This window comes from Capsicum annuum, chromosome 5, assembly GCF_002878395.1.
Source record: "Capsicum annuum cultivar UCD-10X-F1 chromosome 5, UCD10Xv1.1, whole genome shotgun sequence".
Taxonomy (NCBI): Eukaryota; Viridiplantae; Streptophyta; class Magnoliopsida; order Solanales; family Solanaceae; genus Capsicum; species Capsicum annuum.
Genome location: NC_061115.1, coordinates 13,849,241 through 13,863,500, shown reverse-complemented (window position 1 = coordinate 13,863,500; position 14,260 = coordinate 13,849,241). Strand labels below are relative to the sequence as shown.

General features: G+C 38.5%; 1 protein-coding gene across 1 annotated transcript; it reads left to right on the top strand.

Annotated features, from left to right (window-relative positions):
• Nucleotides 1-1,524: 1,524 nt before the first annotated feature.
• LOC107853892 lies at nt 1,525-13,434 on the top strand (the record flags this gene model as incomplete). The annotated part of the gene is given in 5 exon segments (XM_016698877.2): nt 1,525-1,801; nt 1,877-2,011; nt 10,986-11,042; nt 12,243-12,377; nt 13,204-13,434. Coding segments are annotated over 5 exon segments (669 nt in total). The 3' UTR covers nt 13,270-13,434.
• Between the last annotated feature and the right edge of the window lie 826 nt (nt 13,435-14,260).

Genomic DNA, 14,260 nt, shown 5'->3' with positions numbered 1-14,260 from the left:
GAGACATCCTCCTCAATCTCGCCATCCCCCTGAATCATAGACCCAAGATACTTAAAACTATCCTTCTTACAAACATCCTGAGAGTTCAACCTCACCACCACACCGTCCTCCTGACTCGAGTCACCGAACTTGCATTCCAAATACTTCGACTTGGACCTACTCAATCTGAACCCCTTAGATTCCAGGGTTTGCCTCCAAACCTCCAATTTCTCATTCACCCCCCCTCCCCCCGCGTCTCATCAATCAGCACTACATCATCCGCAAATAACATACACCACGCCACCTCACCTTGAATACTCCGCCTCAACACGTCCATCACCAATGCAAAAAGGAAAGGGCTGAGAGTTGATCCCTGGTGCAAACCTGTCTCTACTGGAAAATGCCCTGAGTCTCCTCCTGCCGTCTTCACCCGAGTCTTCCCTCCATCGTACATGTCCTTAATAGCTCTGATGTACACCACCTGCACTCTTCTCACCTCCAAGCATCTCCAAAGAACCTCCCTAGGGACTCTGTCATACGTCTTCTCCAAATCGATGAACACCATGTGCAAATCTCTCTTCCTTTCCCTGCATTACTTTATGGGCCCTGTACTATACCAAGTCGGATATGATTTGTTGCCTTGATTTGGATTATATGCTAAAGTGTTATCTATGTTTCCTTCGTTTTTTTTTGTTTTTGGGTGTTTGGTTGTGAGGGGGGGGGGGGGGGGGGGGGGGGGGGAGAGCTTGGGATTTTTGTTTTTTCGTGAGTGCAAATGTGTTTTACTCTTCCTATCATCCCCTCTTTACCTCTTTCCTTTGTTAATTCATTGTAGTATACTAGGTATCTAATATGTTGTTCTTATTGTGCCAACGATTGATTAAGCAAAAAAATTATTGTTTCTTCACTTAGCCATTGATGTATGGCCTAATTGCATCTTAAAACCTCATAGTGATATACATGGGCGAACTTATAGGCTAACTATGGGGCATGTGAATCTGTGGTCTCACCGTAAAACTAGAAATTTTATGTATATATTTTTTAAAGTTGGTATAATGTTATTTGCCGGCACCTATGCAACAGGAAGGATGCACTTGGTTGAATGTTGAGTTATTTACCTAGAGGACTAGATATCAATTCTCATTTCATACATTTTTTCCTTCTCTTTTTAGTGGTGCGCCCATGTTTAAAGATTCGTAGAATCGCCTTTGGTTCTATATTTTTACCTGTTTTCAACATGAGGAGGTTAGCGTTTCTGAAACTGAAATTTTTCTGCGCAAACTGTGATCAAAGTTTTTATATGCTGACATAATGAATTGTTAAAGCTACAAGTTCTCATTTACTTTAACCAACTGTCCTATCCTTTGCATTCTGATAGCTTTGTTTACGCTACACGCCGTTCATGTCTTACGGAATTACAGATTGTGTCTTTCAAGTTAGGGCTAAAAGTTCATACCTATACAAGTGTCTTCCATTTGAGTATTTCAAAAAACTCCAAATAAATTTTTCTTGGTCAGTAACTCATGCTTTGATGCCAAATTTCAGAATGACGAGTTCTCTGGGGACCCACCCTCGTATCTGCTCATTAGGAGGTCCAGAGCATATTTTGAAGGAAAGAAGTTGCAAAATTTCATGTTTTCGTTATACAGATGTAGAATCTTCTTGGAAAGAATCGTTTCCGTTAAAAGGTCAGAAGTTTAATAGCTGCCGCCACCTAAATACTAGAAAATGCTGGTCAATTTTTTCTGCTGCAATCGGTGATGCGAATGATCCGGATGGCTCAGAAGATAATAAGAATCCTCCAGAAAATGAAACTGGATCTGTAAGTTAAAATGTCCTTACTGGTGTAACTCCATGATTACTTACTTGGCTATGCATCCTAATTTTTAGTTTTCAGGTAAATAGTGAAATTTTAAGGGGTAATCTCGAAAGAATAGTCGGGCGGGATGACTCAGGTTTTAGTGGAATAGACCTTGCAGCTCTGATAAGGAATAAATATGGAAGGTCCTATGATGTTCAATTGATTAAGAAGGTACGTCCTTTCCTTAATCTTTAATCTTTATTTTTGATGTATGTATAACTTAATACTTATTCGATTGACAGAAGAGATGCATGCAGCTTCTCCAAATTTCAATTCTCAAAAATCTATTGGCTGGTGTAATGCTGTCTGCAGACACGTGATTTTTTACCTTCCCCGAGCTTTAACCTATTTTTAACATTAAATATTTATTTTTGTCTAATCTTTATTTTAGCTTTTATTTCATGTTTAGTAAATTTTATTTGAAAATTTGTGAACAAAAGATTTCAAATATATATATAAATAAAGTCACAATTTAGGATAAGTTTTATTTTTATATTTACTTTAATTTTTGTTTCCATTTTTACGAAAAGAAATTCCAAAAAAAAATCTTAGTAATTTTAATATTTATTAATTATAATATTTCTAGTCTAGTTATTTAACTTTCTTATATTTTTATTAGTTTAATAAAAAATAGATTAGTTAAATTTATGGAATGTATTTTACTTTTTAATTTTAAAAAATGGAAAATCTTATGAAACTACCCAATTCTCTACATCTCCCTCAACCTCTCTCACTTTCTCCTCTCTTCTCCCTAACAGAGTCGCCAGAGATGTCACATTCCTTTTTTGGCGTCGAAGGATTTTTTCAATTAAAGTGACGGTATTGAATAGAGATTATTTTATTTACAGAGTCATCGCTTGGAAATGAGTTATGATCTTCCAAATCACTTTATGGAATCCCTAATTAAAAGGAAACGACAAGACCGGGTAAGAAATTTTGTTGACCGAGGGGAAGGTATGAGGCACCCCTCGAGTCCCGTGGTTCTAATACGATCGCTTTTATCAACTTGTACTTTGCTTAAACTATTTTGGATAAATCATGTTTGTAGGCCTTGATTCACTCATTTTTAATATACTAATAATATCTGTCTATAACTCTTGGATTAGGCTATTCAAAGTTAATTAATTTTAGGACGATCTTTGTTGAGGTGCATAATTGTATCCTCTAGTTTCATATTAAACGTCTAAGAAATATGCGTACACCGCATTCTTAATCGAGACAAACATTTTAAATGTGCCTAAAGGTCGTCTAACGTTAAAGGCATTTGTTCGTCTCTTGTAAACTCGAGACCATTTTTCTTATCTATTTTTACTCTTTTTTTGAAAAGCCTTGACCGAACCCGTTAAAGGGTTGCCTACTTATCATGTCGGAACATAAATCAGATCTTTGAGCAGTTCAGAGAAGACTAACAAAAACGTTTTTTTTTTCAAGAAAAATAATAAAGTAAAATATATATTAAAAAACAAAAATAAACAGTAAGCTCCATCACATGCATTTAACAATTTTCCCAAATACAAGTGTGAAAGAACAAGTGACACGACACCTAAAGATAGACCCTACAAACCGACACCTGACAAATGAACCTAAACTTAAGAATACATGATTAACTAAAAGACAAATTCTTGACAAAGGTTGAAAGACTGAAACAAAAATACTGTAAAGGGAAGCTCGGTGCACTAAAGCTACCGCTATGCGTGGTGTCCAGGGAAGGGCCCCACCACAAGGGTGTATTGTACGCAGTCTTACCTTGCATTTCTGCCAGAGACTGTTTCCTAGGCTTGAACCCGTGACCTCCTGGTCACATGGCAACAACTTTACCAGTTACTCCAAGGCTCCCCTTCTGAAACAAAAATACTGTATCAAAAGAAAATAAATGCCTTTCCTTCACTGCAACTAGGCTCCAATGTCTCAAGATTTACTAGTGATTTTCATGACCTCAATATTCTCGATCAGGGAGATTTCGACTTCAGATGGCCTCTTAGACCCAAGTATATGTCCTGCAATGAAGTAGTGAGACGCTGAGCTTAGGTTGGTACTTGCGCCAAAAATTGTGCATGGTTCAACTCTTGATAGTCCAAACCCATTCGAGCAGTGTGCTCCGCCACACGACGGATCTCCCTTTTGAAGGGAACTGAAAGCCTGATCCCACCCTTGAACCTACTGATCAAGGGAGTCAATCTTCTTCTTTGCGCGTTGCTCTCGAGTAGAAGCTATCTCCAATTTTTCTCGCAATATTCCCCTTTCACGAATCCATTGGGACCTCTCTTGATCAAATTCTGCTTGCATCTTCTTTTCATATTCCTGCAATTATTGGCGGCGAGATGCGGCTAGTTCTGCGACTTGCGACCCCCTAGTTGTTACCAGCTTGATCTGTCCCCGAAGTGCAACCTCAATTTCAGCCGATTTAGCCTTCTCCCCAGCAAATTCCCTTTGTTTTTCTTCGATTCTTTCCCTAGCTCGCTCCAAATCAGCATTTAGTACCTGGATAGTAGGCTGATAATGTCTCTCTATATCTAATCGAGCTTGCTTGACTCTTGCCTCATCCTCTGCATACTTTTCTATTTGTTGTTGAGTCAAAGCTTCCTTAGCACTCTCCAAATCTGCTCTCAAAGCTTGATTGACAGCATGTTGATCTCGCATAGCTATCTCAATCCCTATCCTTATCGCAACCTCTGGATCTATCAGTCCTTTGACCGATCTTTCTGGTCTTACGGAAGGAAGTGGGTGTCTCTCAAACCACTCAGAGTAGCCTGTGTGTACTTCTCCTTCCTTGCATTCTATAACCATTGTTTCAATTCCCATAAAACGACAATCATTCCAAATCTGCTGGGCCAATCCCTCCGGAAGGGGAATCTCTGGTCTGACCTCAAACACAAACTCTCTCATATCTTAAGTTACTGGAATTATTTGACACCTGCTTAGCTGACGCAGAACCCGCAATGACACATATAGTTGAACCCCTCTAATACCAATCAACAACAAGAAATGGTAAATAATAGACCTATGTATGACTTGCGTCCAAAGGAACCATGGTAGGTTCCAGGTGATCTTATCCGTTGTCATTGAGCGAAAACACTTATCCCAAGCACTAACTCCTTTTGGACATGTATATTTTTTCATCCGTTCTTCATAGTCTATGATGTGATCAATTCGCTCAGGAACAAACCTTGCCACCGTAGGATATTGGTAAAGATGTTTCACAATTCACATTTGTGGCGAGATGTTACATCCTTCAAAGAAACCTTTCCCTATCTGGCAGACAGTTAAAGCACGGTATATGTCGGCTAAGATCATTGACACCATGGTGTGATCCTCTTTCATAATCAAGACATGTACTACTCCAGCTAAATGAATGTTAATCTTTTTCTCTTTCCTTGGAAAAATCATTATTCCCAAAAAGGCTACCATAAATGCAAATCGCTTATGCTCTTTCCAAGTTTCAAAATTTCCCTTGTTAACAAGTTGTTTTCAGACCTCTTCAAACCCCTCTTCTCTCCCGTACCTTTCATACAAAAACTTCAAGGAGACCCAGCCTTTTTCCAGTGATTTCTTTTTTGGATTACGCATGTTTATGAGCTTACAAAATCTGTTCACTGAAATGAGTCTCGAGGCTATAAGTCTTTTACAGTGCATATTCCCAAATCCAACACAACCTGCTATCTCTTCTAAAGTTGGAGTCAGCTCAAAATTTGAGAAACGAAACACAATATTCAACGGGTCCCCAAAAGACAACAGGGCATCAATCACATCCCTCCTAGGGTTGATTGTCATGAGGTTTGTCAGAAAACCCAAATATTTAAATATCTCATCGTGATCCGATGGATCCATCTCACTCGACCATGTCCAAAGTTGTCAGAGGGCGCAATCTACAACCTGTAGTGGCACATTCCCATCTCTTTTCCTCTTCTGACACTTACAACCTGCAGTGACACATTCCCCTCTCTTTTCCTCTTCTGACACTTCCCACGAATCAAAGGAGACATGTTATACCTATGGATAGAGACACAAGATTAGGAACATCTAGGCTCCTGACGAAACTCTATTCACTAACTTCTTGGATTTTGACTTGACTCGTGAATGTTAGTGCAAACGCCAAATTGGACTCAAATGAAAAATGATTTTATTTGAAATAGGAAGTGAGGGAATCATGGATGTCAACATTTCCTTTTAGGAAAAGGAAATGACGCTCGTTTAGACCAACCCTACAAGGCAATTTTTCAACGACAGACCCCTATATAGTTTCAACCATGAGTTTGGAAAAAATACAACCAACTATTCTAGAAAAATAATAATAACTTAGAGAATAACACGATTATTTTATATATGTTATTTTGCAAAATTCAGCCTCATGACCCCTAAAGGTTCAACATGTGACCAGGAGGTCACGGGTTCAAGCCTTGGAAACAGCCTCTGGCAGAAATGCAAGGTAAGGTTTCGTACAATACACCCTTGTAGTGGGGCCCTTCCCCAGACACTGTGCATAGCGGTAGCTTTAGTGCACCGGTGATACAAGAAAGACAAGGGAAACACGAAACAAAACACCAAATCAGTCCACAAGTTTGAAGAACCGAGGACCCCTTTGGTGACTACTCTCGGATTCACTACAACAACAATGAAAACACAATAACAACAAGATATTGAATGTGGAAATACACCAAAACAGCAACAATATGACGAGATGGACAACAATAACAAGATAGGAACAACACGCGGTTTTACTAACTAGAGATAGAAACGGTTACAAGCACACAAACTACTACAAAATTACTATAAAAGTAAAGGGATAGTTAGATAGACTTAATGAAGGTATAATCTTAAGAATCCAAGAGCATATTCCACTCTTGGACCCGTAACACTACACACAACGTTCACCTATCTCTTACGAAGACACAAGGTCGGAATCCACCTCCCAAGCATCACGTTTCCAAGCCATGAGATCAACAAAAGTGATTCCACACTCTCTATGCCTAATTTTGGTTTTGGTGCCTCAAGGAGAGAGGACTTGTGTTTCAAGACTTACAACATCATGAATAATCTAAGTCTAAAAGCCCTACGATGTTCTATTTATACTAGGTTACAAATAAAATACAAAATGTCCAACATGCCGTTTTAAGAGCTAGGCTCCCTTCAAGTGTATTTAGGGGCTGCCTAGTTGTGTTCCAAGGCTCCTCTTTACACTCCAAGTGTGAGATTAGGGTTGGTTTGGTGTGTTTTAAGTCCTTCACTTGCACACTCCAAGCCCCGAGTTCATTACATTCTCACATGCATCCATCTTCGTGGTCGTACTTGTATCAACCGGACTGCCTTTTTTATATGGTTGAAACTATATAGAGGTTTGTCGTTGCAAAATCGTCTTGCAGGGTTGGTCTAGACGAGAGTCAGCTCCTAAAAAGAAATTAATAGCCCTGAACCTTTAGGGGTCGTGAGGCTGAGTTTTGAAAAATAACATATATAAAATGATCGTGTTTTTCTCTAAGTTATTATTCTTTTTATTTTTCTAGAATAGTTGGTTGTATTTTTTCTAAACTCATGGTTGAAACTATATAGAGGTCTGTCGTTGCAAAATCGTCTTGCAGGGTTGGTATAGACGAGAGTTAGCTCCTAAAAAGAACTGTTTAACCCTGAACCTTTAGGGGTGTGAGGCTGAGTTTTGCAAAGTAACATATATAAAATAATCATGTTTTTCCTCTAAGTTATTATTATTTTTATTTTTCTAGAATAGTTGGTTGTATTTTTTCCAAACTCATGGTTGAAACTTTATAGAGGTTTGTCGTTGCAAAATTGCCTTGTAGAGTGTCTAAATGAGTCATTTCCTAAAAGGAAATGTTGACATCCATGTTTCCCTTACCTCGTATTTCGAATAAAATCATTTTTCATTTGAGTCCAATTTGGCGTTTGCACTAACATTCACGAGTCAAGTCAAAATCCAAGAAGTTAGTGAATTTGAGTTTCGTCAGGAGCCTAGACGTTCCTAATCCTATGTCCCTATCCATATGTATAACGTTTCACCCGATTCGTGGGAAGTGTCAGAAGAGGAAAAGAGATGGGAATGTGCTACTGCAGGTTGTACCCCTGGCAACTTTGGATACGGTGGAATAAGATGGACCCATCGGATCATGATGAGATATTTAAATATTTGGGTTTTCTGACAAACCTCATGGCAACCAACTCTAAGGGGGATGTGATTGATGCGCTACTATCTTTTTGGGACCCGTTGAATAATATGTTTTGTTTCTCAAATTTTGAGTTGACTCCAACTTTGGAAGAGATAACAGGTTATGCTGGATTTGGGAATATGCACTGTAAAAGACTTATAGCCTCGAAACTTATTTCAGTGAAACAGATTTTGTAAGCTCATAAACATGCGTAATCCAAAAGAGAAACTGGAAAAAGGCTGGGTCTCCTTGAAGTTCTTGTATGAAAGGTACGAGAGACAAAAGGGGTTTGAGCAGTTCGGAAAACAACTCGTCAATGAGGGAAAATTTAAAACTTGGAAAGAGCATAAGCGATTTGCATTTATGGTAGCTTTTTTGGGAATAATGATTTTTCCAAGGGGAGAAAAAATTAACATTCATTTAGCCGGAGTAGTACATATCTTGATTACGAAAGAGGATCACATCATGGTGACAATGATCTTGGTTAACATATACCGTGCTCTAACTGTCATCTAGAAGGGGAAAGGTTTCTTTGAAGGATCTAACATCTTAATACAAATGTGGATTGTGGAACATCTTTAAGAACATTCTACAGTGGCAAGGTTTGTTCCTAAGCGAATTGATCGCATCATAGACTATGGAGAGGATGAAAAAATATAAATGTCCAAGAAGGAGTTACTGCTTGGGATAAGTCTTTTCGCTCACTGGCCGTGGATAAGATCACTTGGAACCTCCTATGGTTCCTTTGGAGGCAGGTATTATTCATCATTTCTTGTTGTTGATGGGTATTAGAGGTGATCAGCCATAGGTGCCATTGCGGGTTCTGCGTCAGCTAGGTAGGCGTCAAACAATTCCCGTAACTGAAGATATGAGAGAGAGTGTGTTTGAGGTCAGACCAGAGATTCCCCTTCCAGAGGGATTGGCCCAACAAATTTGGAATGGCTGTCGTTTTATCGGAATTGAAACAATAGTTATAGAACGCAAGGAAAGAGAAGTATACACAGGCTACTCTACTTTGAGTGGTTTAAGAGAAGGCCACCTCCAACAGTTAGACCAGAAATATCGGTCAAAGGACTGATAGATCAAAAGGCTGCGATAAGGATAGGGATTGAGATGGGTATGCGAGATCATCATGTTGTCAATCAGGCTTTGAGAGCAGATTTGGAGCGTGCTAGGACAGCTTTGACTCAACAACAAATAGAGGAGTATGCAGAGGATGAGGAAAGAGTCAAGCAAGCTCGATTAGCTATGGAGAGAGATTATCAGTCTACTATCCAGGTACTAAATGCTGATTTGGAGCGAGCTAGGGAAAGAATCATAGAAAAACAAAGGGAATTTGCTGAGGAGAAGGCTAAGTCGGCTGAAATTGAGGTTGCACTTAGGGGACACATCAAGCTGCAACAACTAGGGGGTCACAAGTCGCAGAACTAGCCGTATCCCACAAACAATTGCAGGAATATGAAAAGAAGATGCAGGCATAATTTGATCAAGGAAGGTCCCAATGGATTCGTGAAAGGGGAAAATTGGAGATACCTTCCACTCGAGTGCAACGCGCAAAGAACATGATTGCCTCCCATGATCAGTGGGATAAGGCTTAGGCTTTTAGTTCCTTTCGAGGGAAGGTCCGTCGTGTGGTTGAGCACACTGCTTGAATGGGTTTGGACTATCAAGAGTTGAACCATGAATAGTTTTTGGCACAAGTACCAACCTTTGCTTAGCGTCTCACTACTTCATTGCAAGACATATATTTGGGTGTAGGAGGCTATCTGAAGCCGAAATCTCCCTAATCGGGCATATTGAAGTCGTGAAAATCACTAGTAGATCTTGAGACATCAGAGCCTAGTTGCAATGAAGGGCATTTATTTTATTTTGTTTCAGTCTTCGAACCTTTTGTCTAGAATTTATATCTTTTAGGTAATCATGTATGTTTAGGTTCAGGTGTCAGTTTGTAGGGTGTATCTTTAGGTGTCGTGTCATTTGTTCTTTCGCTCTTGTATTTGAAATTTTTTTAAATGAATGTGCTGGAGCTTGCTGTTTATTTTTATTTTTTTTAATATATATTTTTTTGAGAAAAAAACTCATTTTTGTTAGTTTTCTTTGAACTATGCAAAAATTTGATTCATGATACGTAGGCAACCCTCCAATGGGTTCGATCAAAGCTTTTAAAAAAACAGATAAGAAAAATGGTCTCGAGTTTACAAGAAACGAACGAATGCCTTTAACGCTAGATGAGCTTTAGTCACGTTTAAAATACTTGTCTCGATTAAGAATGCAGTGTACGCATCTTTCTGTGACATTTACTATGAAACTCAAGGATGCAATTATGCACCTTGACAAAGATCGTCCTAAAATTAATCAACTTTCAGTAGCCTAATCCAAGAGGTATAGACAAATATTATTAATTTATTAAAAATGAGTGAATCAAGGCCTACAAACATGATTTATCCAAAATAGTTTAAGTTAAGTACATGTTGATAAAAGCGATCATGCTAGAACCACGAGACTCGAGGAGTGCCTCATACTTTCCCTCGGCCCCCAGAATTTCTTACCCGGTCTTCTATTTTTGCAGACCAATAAAGAGTCATTTTTTTTTTATTAGGGATTCAATAAGGTGACGTGGAACATCATAACTCAATTCCAAGTAGTGACTCTGTAAATAAAATAATTTATATTCAATACCGTCACTTTAATTGGAAAAACCCTTTGACGCCGAAAAAGGGGGTGCGACACTATCAATAATGAAAGGGTAATGTAGGTTTAAAATCCCATTAAATGTGCTTCAAAATAAAGTTCTTTTTATTAGGTTTTGAGTTTTTGTGTCCAATTTTATTTTGTTTCTTGGTAAGCTCTTTTAGATCAACTTGACCAATCAAGCTTCCAAGAGAAAGATCGTTCAAACAATTACGTTAATGCAAGTTTTTGTTTTGGAAGTTGGATTTATAAACATCGTTTTGATGCTTAACTTGTATCTCTATATGCCCTTAATGCAGGAATTCATGGGAAAAAATCTTCTTGCATTAAACGTTATGTGGAAATACAGGGAGCAGGTGAGCTGATCTCTTTCGCATTCTTAATGATATTGGTTGTTGTCATTAAGTTATTTCTACCATTTGTTTTGATGAATATTTTGAAAATGTTCCACTGTGTGATAGATAGTTCTCAAGCATCCATAAATTTAGTTTAGCAGGTTGTAGCACGATATAAGTTCCATATGTGAAGAATCAATTTTTGTATCTCTTATACTTTCCACTTGACATCGAGCTGTGGAAATTGTCTCTTGCAGAAATGCAAGGTAAGACTGCATACAATAGACCCTTTGTCTCTTGCAGGGTAAGGCTGCATACAACAGACCCTTATTGTCCTGCCCTTCCTTGGACCTCACGCATAGTGGGAGCTTAGTACACTGGGCTGCCCTTTTATACGTTCCACTTCGAAGATCTCAGCACTCTGAAGGCTGCACATCTTAAAGATCCAAACGCACTTCAATAGTCTCTAATCTTTGAAGCCCATGGCTGAATTTCCTTGTTCTTCAGGATACTTCAGATCTTATATCAAACAGACAAAATTTCACCAATGATGTTTCATCTTGTCCTTCCATCCTTTTGTTTTCGCTTTTCTTTCTCGTCATGATTGGGGTTGGGGTTTTTGATGGAGCATGCCAGAAGCATTATATCAGATGTGATGCTGCTGCACTTTCCTTTCTAGTCCTTGTCTCCCAGTGTTTGAGAAGATGGAACATATCTTACAACACAAAAGGAGGAGTGAGTTAAAAGGTGATTACTTGGAACGATATTGAACAATTATCATTGACCTAATGACAGAGAGATGAACTTCTAAATTTAGCTTAATAGACACTGCTGGTACACTAGATGAGATGCAGATAGTAATTTTCTTGAGACGGAATGCTGAGTGCTACTTCTCACCTGCAGCTGTCTCAAGTAGTTGGACTGACTTGGATCTGTGATACTCGACATTATGTAATGATCAAGTGAAGAACGAGACCAACTTAAAAAATTAATGAATTTTAGGCTTTGGGCAGGAGGTTTGTTACTTGTCCTGGCAAGTTGAAAAAAGCAACTTAGTATGTTCGAGTGACATTTTACCCACGTTTTTCTGAAAAATGATTTTGAAATCTGTTAAAGCACAAATTACAAATTGTAAGTGTCGGAATGTGTTGAAATTCAGTATAGATTTGTAAGAATTACTGTGATTTCCGTCTAATGTGCCTTCATGGTTCTGTTTTCAAGCGATCTTTTCCCTTAACTGAAGAAGAGTACCTACTGAGGCTAGATGATGTGGCAAACACATTGAAATGCTGGGGAGCTGTTTCTCATATTCGAAATAGCCTTGAGAAGTTGAAAGAGCGGCCTCGTATAGGCAAGGTAAATTAGTTCTAGCTGATACTTGATGCTATCTTATACCTGATTTATTCATAACTTTTGATTGTATTAATATAACCGGTAAATTGCATGAACAAACAAAACAGACTGGACAAATGTACCAAAGAGGTCATGGGTTCGAGCCGTGGAAACTGGAAACAACCTCTTACAGAAATGTAGGGCAAGGCTGTGTACAGTAAACCCTATGTGTAGCGGGAGTTTAGGAACTGGGCTGCCGTATTTTACAGATCAATCATAATCTTTTCATTTATTTTTTTGGCGCGCGGGGGTGGGGGGGTGGGGGGGTTGGTTAGATTGGGAGGAGTAGCTCACCTTGTTTTCCATTGCATACCATGCATGGGTGAATAAGCTATGGGTTCGTCTGAACCCTCAATAACTTTTGCTTAGACCATGCATCTGTGCTATAATACTCGCCGAGTATCAAAAATATTAGATTTCGAACCCAGTAAATTGGATGGAATGTGATAGAATTCCAAATCCTAACCCATACAATTCATATCCTAGTTCGCCTCCAATACTACATGTAGGATTCCAACAATAAAAGAGTAGTGGTATCGTTGCTTCATAGTCAGATTGAGTCTTCGAGTACCTCAATCCTACGCTTATAAGAAAACTCTCGGATTTAAGCAGTTGTGACATTTATGAAGCACGTCTCTTAAGGAGGATATATCAAACTTTGCATTCCAAAGGTTGTTACTAACTTATGATAACAGATATTGAGTCACTCGTATGAATTATTCAGCCAGTTCAAAGCGAAGGTTTATCTAACTATGCTTTCGATCTTGTTCTCTCTTATGATACACCACAGGCAGTGAGCATTTTCATCGATATGGACGAAAGTGGAGGCCGTGCAAATGAATGGATTTACAAGTAGACTAATACATTGTAGTCCCTCCCTGTTGATAGTTAGCAATACATAGGTAGATATAGTACAAAGTTGAAGAAACACTTGTATTCTTTATTACTTAATTACTATTTCATTGTGCAGATACAATTTTTTATGTTGTTTCCATTTTATGACAGCCCACTTTTCCTATAATTTTGTTGTTCTCTTCTAGCATATAGTATCTACATCATAGTTATGTGGCAACCTCTATTATTCAACTGAGATCACTCTGTTCTTTCTTGTATTGTATTAGAATGACAGTCCAGTGCACAAAAGTTCCCGCTATGCGTGGGGTTCGGCTCGGTGGAGAGCCGAATTTACGTAGTCTTACCTTGCATTTCTGCAAGAGGCTGTTCCAACTTTTCTTGTATTATATATGACACGGAAATTTTGCATGTATTTTGAATTCATGTGATACCAATCCTTGCGTTCTAATCCCTATATAACTTGTCTTCGAATCAAATGACCTCTTAACGGTAGAGATTTTTGTATTATTGTGGTTGGTAATATGAGATAATGTGTGATAATTCTACTCTCAAGGGATTCTAGAGAAGTGAGTTTGCCATGTATACTTGGAATATAGAACTAAAGGGGCAGCTCAGCGAACTAAAGCTTCCGCTATACGCGGGATTTGGGGAAGGATCGGACTATAAGGGTCTAGACCCGGCGTTTGTAAGAGGTTGTTTCTACGGCTTGAACCTGCGATTAGGAGGCCACATAGCAACAATTTTATTAGTACACAAAATTGCAAACCATAAATTAATGAGCTGCACCAACACACAGGTATTTCTTCATATATATGACACCACAAACATAAGTAGAGTTGGCTGTGAGCACCACTATGCTCCACTCAAACTAGTTGGAATCGATTATATGAATATTCACTCTCACACTTCTTTATAGACTTGTTTCTTTTCCATATTAATTAATTTGTGTTTTAATTTTTCATAATTCGTTTTAAAATTACTTTTACTCTTAA